This window comes from Dysidea avara, chromosome 4 (assembly GCF_963678975.1).
Source record: "Dysidea avara chromosome 4, odDysAvar1.4, whole genome shotgun sequence".
Classification (NCBI taxonomy): domain Eukaryota; kingdom Metazoa; phylum Porifera; class Demospongiae; order Dictyoceratida; family Dysideidae; genus Dysidea; species Dysidea avara.
This window is the reverse complement of record NC_089275.1, coordinates 45,443,948-45,456,640: the sequence shown is the minus strand read 5'-3', so window position 1 is coordinate 45,456,640 and position 12,693 is coordinate 45,443,948. Positions and strand designations below refer to the sequence as shown.

At 38.7% G+C, this 12,693-nt stretch overlaps 1 protein-coding gene across 2 annotated transcripts in view; it reads right to left on the bottom strand.

Annotated features, from left to right (window-relative positions):
* The window catches only part of LOC136252397 (uncharacterized), a 54,745-nt gene that overhangs the window by 8,943 nt on the left and 33,109 nt on the right, over positions 1-12,693 (bottom strand). For both annotated transcript variants that reach the window (XM_066044822.1, XM_066044821.1), the window contains one exon: positions 6,036-6,101. In XM_066044822.1, coding sequence (XP_065900894.1) covers positions 6,036-6,101 — 66 coding nt within the window. The remainder of the gene's footprint in view (positions 1-6,035; positions 6,102-12,693) is intronic.

The following is a 12,693-nucleotide window of genomic DNA, read 5'->3' as shown; positions in this document are numbered from 1 at the left end:
TCTCTGCAGGGTTATCTGTTTGTAGTTGAATTCTCTACAGGGTGATTTGTTTGCAGCTGAACTCTCTACAAGGTAACTTCTTATAGCTGATCTGTCTACAGGGTGACTTGTTTCTAGCTGGTCTCTCTACAAGGCGATTTGTTTGTAGCTGAATTCTCTACAGGGTGATTTGTTGGCAGCTGAACACTCTACATGGTGGTTGCTTTGTAGCTGAACTCTCTAAAAGGTGACTTCTTCTAGCTGAACTCTCTACAGGATGATCTTTTCATAGCTGAACTCTCTACAGGATGATTTGTTTGTAGCTGAACTCTCTATAAGGTAACTTCTTCTATCTGATCTCTCTACGTTTGTAGCTGAACTCTCTACAGGTGATTTGTTTGCAGTTGAACTCTCTAAATGATGGTTTCTTTGTAGCTGAACTCTCTACAAGATAACTTCTTCTAGCTGATATCTCTACAGGGTGATTTGTTTGTAGCTGAATTCTTTATGGGGTGATTTGTTCGCAGCTGACCTCTCTACATGCATGGCAGTTTCTTTGTAGCTGCACTCTCTGCAAGGTGACTTCTTCTAGCTGAGCTCTCTACAAGGTGACTTCTTCTAGCTGAGCTCTCTACAAGGTGACTTCTTCTAGCTGAACTCTCTACAGGATGACCTTTTCATAGCTGAACTCTCTACAGGTGATTTGTTTGCAGTTGAACTCTCTACATGGTGGTTTCTTTGTAGCTGAACTCTCTATAAGGTAACTTCTTCTAGCTGATCTTTCTACAGGGTGATTTATTTGCAGCTGAACTCTCTACAAGGTGACTTCTTCTAGCTGAACTCTCTACAGAGTGATTGAATTTTTTTGCAGCTGAACTCTCTACATGGTGGTTGCTTTGTAGCTGAACTCTCTAAAAGGTGACTTCTTCTAGCTGAACTCTCTACAGGATGACTTGTTTCTAACTGAACTCTCTACAGGGTGATTTGTTTGCAGCTGAACTTTCTACTGGGTGATTTGCTTGCAGCTGAACTCTCTACATGGTGGTTTGTTTGTAGCTGATCTTCCTACAAGGTAACTTATTCTAGCTGATCTTTTTACAGGGCATATTTGTTTGTAGCTGAGTTCTCAACAGGATGATTTGTTTACAGCTGAACTCTCTACATGGTAGTTTCTTTGTAGCTGAACTCTCTACAGTGTGACTTCTTCTACCTGAACCAGCGTTGAAACCGGGTCGGGTCATCCGGGTCACATTTTCTCCGGGTCATCCGGGTCTGACCCGGTTTACAATTTATCCGGGTCTGACCCGGATTGGATCACGTGAGAAACGAAATTGTTCATTTGACGACGTGGAAACTTATAAACGCTATCGCGTAGCTCTTTCGTGAGCCACGCCCACTTATCGCATTACCAACATACGCTCAGCTACGCCCATTTGCTAATAAGTGCAGTATGCAGCACGAAACTGATGGTGAGGGGTAATTATTGTCAGTAGGTGAAGACCTTTTTTTTTTTTTTTTTGGTCTTCAACCTACAGCTAGACTGAAGTTGCAATATTTACTCAACACGAATCGAACGCTCAAAATGTAGACTCGATTGCTCGCTCGAGACTAGCCGAAACACGTCTCGGCTTTAATTAATCCGGGTCACATCCGGGTCAAATCCGGGTCAGTGGGTCATCCGGGTCAGCAGTAGTGACCCGGTTTCAACGTTGACCTGAACTCTCTACAGGGTGACTTGTTTCTAGCTGATCTCTCTACAGGGTGACTTATTTCTAGCTGAATTCTCTACAAGTGATTTGTTTGCAGCTGAACTCTCTACATGGTGGTTTCTTTATAGCTGAACTCTCTACAAGGTGACTTCTTCTAGCTGATCTCTCTACAGGGTGATTTGTTTGTAGCTGAACTCTCTACAGGTGATTTGTTTGTAGCTGAACTCTCTACAAGGTGATACTTCTAGCTGATCTCTCTACAGGATGACTTGTTTCTAACTGAACTCTCAACAGGGTGATCTGTTCATAGCTGAACTTTCTACAGGGTGATTTGTTTGTAGTTGAATTTTCTACAGGGTGATTTATTTGCAGCTGAACTCTCTACAAGGTGACTTCTTCTAGCTGAACTCTCTACAGGGTGACTTGTTTCTAGCTGATCTCTCTACAGGGTGACTTGTTTCTAGCTGAACTCTCTACGGGTGATTTGTTTGCAGCTGAACTCTCTACATGGTGGTTTCTTTGTAGCTGAACTCTCTACAAGGTAACTTCTTCTAGCTGATCTTTCTACAGGATCACTTGTTTCTAGCTGAACTCTCTACAGGGTGATCTGTTCGTAGCTGAACTCTCTATAGGGTGATTTGTTTGCAGCTGAACTCTCTACATGATGATTTCTTTGTAGCTGAACTCTCTACAAGGTGACTTCTTCTAGCTGATACAGGGTGACTTGTTTCTAGATGAACTCTCTTCAGGGTGACTTGCATGTAGCTGAATTGTCTATCAGATTAACTGTTTGTAGCTGAATTCCGTACAGAATATCTTGCAATGTAATATAATTCTAAGTTATAAACGTAGCTGAATGCTCTATTAGGATGACTGTTCTATTAGAGTATCTCGATCTCGCATTTACTACACGTAGTTGCCTTTCGAATCATAACTCAGTGCTTTGTAATCCGATTCTTCTGTACTACTGCAAGGACTTTCTATGATGATTATTTCAGCTACATACTGATTTTCAGCTCATTGCTCTAAGCGGTTTGCCTGGTAGATGTGAAAACTAATAGTTTTTTATTCATAAAAATCGATCGTGTAATTTTGACACAGGTTGGGTTTTGTGTCATATCTCCATGGTCTTTATCTCAATTCCTTTCAAATCACAAAAAGGCACTCCTACAATGGTTACTCCATCTACATATCAATTTTCAACTCATTCCTCCAAGGGGTTTACCCTGTAGGCGTGACAGACCTTCGACTTTATTTTACGCACATAATCAGTCATAACTCCGTGAATGTTCATCGGATTCCTACCAAAGTTGGTACTGAGATCCGCCTTAATCAGCCCTTCACGTGTGCCAAATTGCAGCCCTATCCGAGTATTCATTCGTGTTTTATGGCAGATTTTGCGAAGTGTGCGAAATGAAGATGAAAAAATGAAGAAATTAAAACGAAAATTTGTTCAGTCGTATCTCGGAAATGGTCGGACCGATTCTCTTCAAATTTGGTATGTAGACTCCCATAACTGGATGGCACGTCTGTAGCACATTTGGTTCCAATTGGATTAGGAATCACAGAGCTACATAGGTGTGTAAATTGCATTTTCTTTCTTCCTGTTAATATACTCATGGTGTGGCGTGCCGGCTTCTTGGGCCGCACGACGTGTCTTGATATATACCACTCTGGTGTGCTCACCTAATAGGTGAAGGAAGACAAACCTGCATTCACCACATTACTTTTATAAAGAGGTTTGCAAACATCGATTGTGGGTTTAAATTGTGGGCACAAAAATGAAATGATTGCGGGTTTCACTGGTTATAGTGATACCATTTTAAACCAAATAACCTATTGTGGATGAATAAAGCAACCTAAGGTGCTAAAATAAACACTTAGACATATAGGTTGTGAATGTTTGAGGCATCTTTTCATGCAGTTGCTATGTACTCTGTAGGAAAACAATCCCCACATTACAAAAATGATTATTTAGTGATGCTTAGTAACTGAGCTATGCAATGCTGACTCACTCAGTTCTTTTTGCTTCAAAACAATGCCCCTAACTAAACCAACATGTTTAACTCAAACCCACAATATAAAACTTTAAGCAGCTCTAATTCAAACCCACAATGCAAACTTTAAGCATCTCTATATAAACAATCAAAGGGAACTAATGCTTTGTAGCTGCCTCAGCATCAAAGGCAGTTGTGGTCAGGGCTATATCATCCCAACCACAGGGCAATATCTAGATATCGCCCTGTGGTCAGGGAAATATGTGATATATAACCCTGTGATTTCCTTTGATCTGAGGTGTCAAAGTGGTATATACATATAAACCTTACCATTATAAAATGCAAATGCGTAGCTCGATTTTCTTAAGCTTTGGTACACGTATTGCAAAGCAATCATGTACCACGTTTGGTGCAAATCTGATTAGCAGTTATAGAGCTATGGACAATTCTTTGTGTTAAAAAATGCCGACTTGTCACATCTACAGGGTGAACCGCTTATGGGAATAACTTAAAAATCGGTATGCGTATAGGTTAATTAACCACCTAGCTCAAACGTTTAAAAGAAATCACATTGACAGCTATAGAGTTACAAGACAAACACCAAACAACTGTAAACCACGGAGTCAAAATACTCTAATAGAACAGTCCACCGTGGGGTAACAAAGGTGCATGAAAAATGTTGAAAAATCTTACCAGTTGTTTAATCAAACCAGGGACCTCCACACCGAACACCTAAATCCTTAACCACTGAGCTGCTGCCATCATGGCTGATCACCTCACTTAATTTCTACCTTATGAATGAGAATTCTAGCTAAAGTCTACTCAATAGTAAAAGTTCATAATTTCAATGATCTACCAATGTAAAATCTAGATTGTTCTAGAACATTCTATGTGTGTTCTATTAGAAATCCTCAAAATGTGCACTCTATTAGAGCATTACATAAGTAATCTGTAAATATATACAATACTATTACAACGTCTCATAGTATTCCATCAAATCAAAGCTGACATTATAGCCATTTTGGTACAGATTGGCAAGGTACACTACTATTAAGACCTACTTGCGCCAGTCATCATCATCATAATAATCATTATAAGTGTTATGCTAATAAAACTTGTGACAACAGGCTGTAAATTGTATTCTAGCATAATAGGTGCAGGATTTGCTTTGTAAAAAATTGAGCAACTGTAATTGCAACTTATGTTTTGCATGAAAAATTGACATACTCTAATAGAACAGTCACTGCAAAATATTATAATAGACAAATAGTATACCTAACTCGGAAGGAGTTTACTTTGTTATAAAACACTATTGCAAATAAATACATATATATTACAACTTTATATAGCCATGAACAAGCAAGCAAGCAAAAAAAAAATCCTGTATAAATTGGCTTTAGTATTGACTGTATTGGTAGAGAACAATGATTTGTGCAATAATAAACCTCAAAGCCAGTTCATGATTGCCGGGCTTTGGGTATATATTTAAATACAAAAAGAAGTGAAATCCATGCCAAAACAGCCAAGCTATATAAAAGGGTGTAGCCTTCAAAAAGCCAGGGTGAAAAAGTTGTGAAATCAAAGGTGGCGCCTATGAAATGGCTGCAATGATATGAATGACAATAAACTTTAATAATGCACAAAGGTCATTATTAAAATTTATTACCATTCATATCATTGCAGCCATTTCATGGCCACCACCTTTGATTTCACAACTCTTTTCACCCAGGCTTTTTGAAGGTCACACCCTTTTATATACGTAGCTTGGCTGTTTTTTTTTGTTGTTTTTTTTGTTTTTTTGCGTGGATTATCATTACAAATGCAATTTACATATAGGGGTGGGTGATATCTTCAAAAACAAATATCGATAATTAGTTGGAGTGGAAGAATTATCACCTTATAAAGAGTTGTTTATGACAGTTGTACCTGAACAAGGTCTTGTAGCAGCTGCTACATCTTGTTTTCGTGTTTTCTCTTGCTAATCTTAATTGTTATGGAGGAATTATAATGCCAAAGCAATGAATTCAATTGCCAACGCCACAAATTCAATTGCCAATAGGATGAATTCAATTGCCAAAAGAATGAATTCAATTGCCAACAGGCAGATTCAATTGACAACAGAACGAATGGAACGAATTCAATTGCTGATGTAATGAATTCAATTGCCAACAGGACGAATTCAATCGGATTTGCCAAAGCGACGAATTCAATTGCCAAAACCTGTAAATATTTCTATGATGCAATAATAGTAAACAAATTTGCACTATGATGCAACAAAATTAATTAGCATACATACATGTACTGTAGGTACGTATAGCATGAATGAGACACACAATGACAATAAACAAACCTGCATGAGTATCAGTGGTAATGTTCTGTATTGAATGTTGTGGTTGTTGGTTGAGATGTGTACTCCCTGCAAAGCAAATCAGAACACTGATAATTCACTACTATAATATGTAACCAGGTTTTATGAAAAACTGATTCAAATTGTACAACTGACAAAAAAAAATTGACACCACCCTGTATATAGCTACATACGTACAAAGTGCTCCCAATAAGAATTCTTAAGCACCAGGACAAAATGTCCTGACAAATCCAAACTTTTCCGGACAAATGTATACTTTGCAAGGACACAAGTGACCTCTAATACTGCCTGAAGTAAGCATTTTCTGATGTAAGGCACTCTGGCTGTAGGCATTCCCTTTGTTGTGCTGAGGATAGACATTCTTTTATGTCTAAGATACTATTACAAGTGATTTTGTGAGGTTTCTGTACAGAAGAGGGGTTGGCATTGGTACAGTACAACTGTCCAAGCATTTCTGCATTAATTTTGCTGCATTTTATTTCATCTTTAGCCTTCAATCATCTTTTCCAGTCCATTATGAAACAACGTGGTTCCCACCCTTCCTCCACCCTAGTGAGAACACTAGTGATACTACTAGTGATACTACTATATACCTACTTACTGAAAGTATTATTTAAAATGGAAATACAAGAGCCAGCTAAGTGTATAGGATTGAGCGATTGGTATGAATGTAATAATATACACAGCAAACAATAACCAATATCACTTTCTTTTAGACAACTGACATACCCATTATTTGATATCAGAGCAGAAGCTGCAGCTGTTACAATAATAATAATACACATATGGACATCAATAATGCCATGTACTTATCAATCACCTACTTGGTCTACAAACTGACCCTATGCTCTAATATTATTTAGAAAATGGCATGCATAATATGCTTTGATCTTTGGAGGATAACGAGGTCTTTAAAATCCACTAAGAGACCTGCTAGCAGGTTCTTAAATGGTTAGAGACCTGCTAGCAGAAAAGACCTCAAGCATCACAAATATCACTTTTGATCATTAATTTGCAATGATCCCTCCAAGCATATTCAAGCTTATAGCACGACCCACTGATTGTAGAGCTGCGATATTCTATACTAGCCAGCAGTCCAGATGTCTCTCCGACTGTCCTTAACTGTTTATCTGCAGCTAAGGCTTCAGTTGCCAATGTCCCCTCTGCTACATTCAAGAACCATGCATGTCATGACTTACATCATACTCATGTTGATTATTGGTAATCAAAATTTGAGACATTAACTGTTCCTAAGTGCTGGGCGACCAGTCACCTAGGCCAACATGTGGTTAACCACTCTATTCATTTTATAGGCATGCTTAAAAGAATTCGATTATGGGAGGTACAATCTAATATTGTACGTATGTTTGTTACGATGAATGGAGAAGCCCACAGAAAATTCTGTTTAGTGCCCATCTGTTTTCGTCTTCTATTAAACTATGTATGGACGTCTAAGACCTAAATGGGTAAGCTTCCTTGTAGAAATGTTATTTCATGCTACATTATGTGTGGTCCATACTCAAAACTGTACCTGTTTTTCATGCTATTGTGGCACTATTAAAGGCACAACTTATGACAACTCGTTCTCATTGTATAAATCCACACAAGCTGCACTAAGCACCTGCTTAACACCACTATCTACACTCTTGTGCATTAGCTGTCGAATGACATAGCCTCCAACATATCGTACAGCATTTTCCTCTTCAAATGTCAATTTCTCTTGATCTACACTGGTACCACCTTGTTCATTTGTTGGTAACTTATTCTTGATGAGGAGCTCAAAAGTCTGGTCTGTGATGTACTGGTAAAATAAAGGTTCCTTTGCAAGCTTCTCTCCAACAAGAAACCTTTCCCACTTTTCTTCAAAAGTGTCTGAACTACACAGTTGGTGGTATGTACTCCACAGTCTTTCTTCATTAAGCGAGTGAGAACCACGCTTCTTTGCTTTATCAATAAGTTTACTCAACTGCTCAACCAACCACTTTGAGTGGTCTAAACAGCTCTGTGAGCGCTGGCTAAATGCTTCAGAGAGAGATGTAGCAATTTGCAAGCACAATTTAGATTCTTCTGTCGGCAAAGTAAATCCCTCATCGGTTAAAACGCCTGAAATGACGCTCTCCACCAAACAAATTGGAGTATCTCGTCTATTGGCAGCAGCGCGAGCAGTATCCATCTTCTAGGAGTGTACAATAGAAGCGATTGTGGTATCAAGTTTATCTCAGGCGAGGTGCGAACTGTAAGTGTGAAGTGAAGCCGTTTCATATCCTGTGTCCGGAGGTATATATTATCTATGCTCTATATTACTACAGATTAGGTATAGAAGATGTTCATGTGTGTGCATTATGAAAGCTAAAAACTACTTTGACCAAGCAGCATTGAATTCGGTATTCATCTCAGACTCTCTGGTGATATTGATTCTATAAGATGAGTCTGTGAAACACTGACATCCAATCAGAGCTACAGAGCATAAACTGACATCATGCACAAATATAGTTTGGTTTGGTCTTCCATGCATCATAGCCAGATCATGTGTCAGTGGCATAGCGAGACACTACAGAGATGGGCCCGGAGGGTCGCACTTATACTCATAAGTTTCACCCCTTGCAGCTATAGCACAACCCATCTTCAAATACGTTTGCTTTTTACCTTTTTAAGTGCATAAATGTATCTAATTGTAGACCACGCTGCTGTTCCCGCACCTTATTTCACATATAGCGGAAGCTAGAAAAAACATTGCTTGAAAACTGATGACTTATTACACCTTATCAGTAGTTTCTGCTGAAACACTTTAACTTATTTGTCTTTGTATGCAGCTCTTTATAACTCAAAAAAAGAAATTACACAATACAAATCCATAGTGGATTAATAAAAGTTCATAAATTAGATTAATAAAAAATTGGAAATTTCAAAAGGGGAATAGGGATTGCTGAAAAAAGCCATGAAACAAGAAGGGATCGCTTGGATGGTAACGTAAAAAAAAGCCACCAAACAAGAAGGGATCACTGGGGTAGTAATGTAAACCACAAATCCCTATGTTGACTCAATTAACTAACTATAAAAGAGCTGAATGGAACATCATAATTAACATGACAGTGTCAGAGTCAAAATAGGGATTTGTGGTTTACATTACTACCTCAGTGATACCTTCTTGTTTTGTTGCTTTTCTTACATTACCATCCTAGCGACCCCTTCTTGTTTCATGGCTTTTTTCGGTGATCCCTATTCCCCTTTTGAAATTCCCAATTTTTTATCATTAACTACAATAGTAGGTTCATAATAGGGATCACCTATGTTTTTTTTGCAAAAATCCTAATAGAACTAGATGAATAAAAAATTGGAAATTTTTAAAATGGGAATAGGGATCGCTGAAAAAAGCCACGAAACAAGAAGGAATCGCTGGGGTAGTAATGTAAACCAGAAATCCCTATTTTGACTCTCTGTCATAATAAATCTTTAGTTACATGCTCTGCCATTTTGAAGTGAGTCAAAATAGCGATTTCTGGTTTACATTACCACCCCAGCGATCCCTTCTTGTTTCGTGGATTTTTTCAGTGATCCCTATTCCCATTTTAAATTTCCAATTTTTTATTCATCTACTTTGTGTACTTTTATTAGTCCAGTAATGAATTATGAAGAAGACTGTTGTAAATAGTGTAATTTTGCATTCTGCATAGTAACACCATCAACATTTCAGTACACACATGAAACTGATCAAATTGCAATGTGCATACGGACTGAGAGTAGACTGAAAGTCTCCTAATATGAGCTACAATTTACATTACTGGTGCCTTTAATAGCTGTCAAATTCAGTACAAGGATTATTGTTATACACTTGACTGCATCATTAGAGTATTTAATCTGGATAACCCGCCCACGTAAAATAATCACGGAGCGATAAAAACCACCTTGCAACAAAGTCATCAGCCCAGACTAAGCTTCCTGGCCTATACTGAGTTTAATAAAGACAGATTCTATTAGCCACAACCAGCGCACATCAAAAAACCCAACTTTGAGTACACTCTTGTATGGCTTCTCGAGCGTAATGGTATTTTGGCAAGAAGAAACGGCCCGGTTTGGGCTGTTTCCATCCGAAAACAAAATCAAAAATAGGTCATGGACACACACAGTGATCCATTCAGCAAGCCTTGCTACTTTAATCCCAGGATTCTCCTTGCAAACGTTGCTATGCCTCTGAAAGAATAATAATAATATTATGAATAATTATACAACCAAGTACTAAAGATAATACGAAATGCGGTTAAAATTATGTCATAAATAAATAAATCAATAAATAATAATAATTAATAATCTCAAAAACTATGAGGTCTAGAGACATGAACTAACCGGGGATAGATTCACCTGTGAATGAAGGCATAGACGTACAGTATAATTGTCGCTCCTGCTCGTGCTGACTTGACCATACGTGTAATTCTATATAACACCCAGTACCACACCCTTGCTTAATTATTTACAGATTGCACAAAGAAGAAGATTAGTGATGCCCATGTAGGAGAGCCAGAGACCACTTTATGTGTAAACAAGAAGATTACAAGTAAGTTTTTAGGTTTGTAACATCTCAAGTCTCCATGCCAGCTGCCAGTGGATTCATTCATGTAAATAAATAATACAAGAAAACATTAAAACACATGCCACACTCCTTACAAGGGGGTTAGTATTCAGTGGACTGGACTACTGGACTGGAACACTGGACTGGACTACTGGACTGACATACTTTTGGTTTTTGCACATTCTATGGTTGGATTTACGGAGTCTTGCTAGTAAGCACCCTTAGGGCACCTGCAGCCCACTTCTAAATGCTGAAGACGAACAACGGAATATGCGAAAACTGTCTCTTATCTTAATAATTTTGTTACTGTTCATTATACCACTATACAACACTTATTTCTTACCCTGGTGCGTAGTAATGCTGCAGGTAGTGCAGGGAATTGATTGTGACAGCAATAGTTAATCAGCAATTAACTAGCCAGTAGATGGTATCCTTCGAGTTATATCCTTAGAGCAAGCTTGAGGAGCAAACAAGCTAGTCTCGCTGCCAGACTTCTGTCTCAGTGCAGGGGCTTATCTATTAAAGATTATAAGTGCCCATACTGAAAAATCTCTAATTAGTAAGCCCCTGCACTGAACTAGAGGCAAGTCTAGAGGTTTGGCCATGCTGGCAAGACTAGTTTGCTCCTCAAGCTTGCTCTAAGGATATCTTGAAAGTTATTGTCTACTGGCTAGTTGATTGCTGGTTAACTATTGCTGTCACATTCAATTACTACACACCAGGGTAAGGAATAAGTGTTGTATAGAGGCATAATAAACAGTAGCGAAATTATTAAGAGACAGTTTTCGCATATTCCACTGTTCGTCTTCAGCATTTAGAAGTAGGCTGCAGGTGCCCTAAGGGTGCTTACTAGCAAGACTCCATAAATCCAACCATAGAATGTGCAAAAACCAAAAATATGTCAGTCCAGTAGTCCAGTCCAGTGTTCCAGTCCAGTAGTCCAGTCCACTGAATAGTAACCCCCTCTTTACAATACAGTTACATATAAAATACAAGTAAATAATTTTGTCTTGTGCAGCTGGCATAGCGAACTTCCTTTGTGTTGGTGTCAGGCAATTCAATATGTGCTTAATCTTTTTTGCCTTCGCCTGGCGTAGCTACTAGGCTCTGGCTGGCTTGGCTGTCTTCCTTTATCTGGTTCATCTGGCTTGCATACTCCTACAGTATTGTGTAGCTATCTCCTGCAAGATGTGTATGCATAATTATAGTGTGTCGCCCATCACTATGCCATTGCTACACCACTGATGAACTTTATGTAGCTCTAGTTGATGTTGATATACTGTGCTGTATATTGGCTAATAATTTTTATCTGGTGATGTTGCCTATAATGGTTTTGCTGGCTGCTTTTCCCAAGCCCAGTGGTGATCCATATGTGCGGTGTGGGGCCTTAATGGAGCTCTGGTCAGCCTGGGGATGACTGTATGTGGCTGTACAGCTCTGTGGTGTTGAATAAGTACTTCTGCTGTGAATTTCCTTTCATTTTAGCCAATTTTGATACCTGAATAGCCCACAACTTGTCCAAATTCATCCCTACGCCTTCCTTTTCACTTTTTGAACATCATCTTGCTAGCCTTCCAGGTTCCCCACCTCCCACTCCTTTTGCAGCTCACCTAATACAGTCAACCTCGGTATAAAAACTATCTAAAATGGCGGGAAACTTAGTTGTTGACTACTTGCACAGTGGATGCTCTGGAAGGTAAGGGATTGGTGTAAAACATGTGAAAGTTTGGTACACATAGCTTCAACCATTGGCGAGCTACAACACACTAAATACTTAAAACCGGCATTTCTCGATACTTTTAAATAGGCGATAAGCCCGGTTTTCCCAGATTGGGTCACATATATGTTCTACCTGTTATACAGTGTTACCAACAAAGAACAGTATGAGAAGGGCCTCTACAATCAATCCACCTCACTACTAAAATTACAGATGATTCTTGTAACAGTCAGTTTGCACTAAAGCCACCGTGCGCTACCATGAATCAACACCTTTGAGGCAGTAAAGAAAAAAATAATACACAAAAAAGAACAAAGGACACTCCATGGTGTATGCACTGTAGCTGCTGCAGTTGG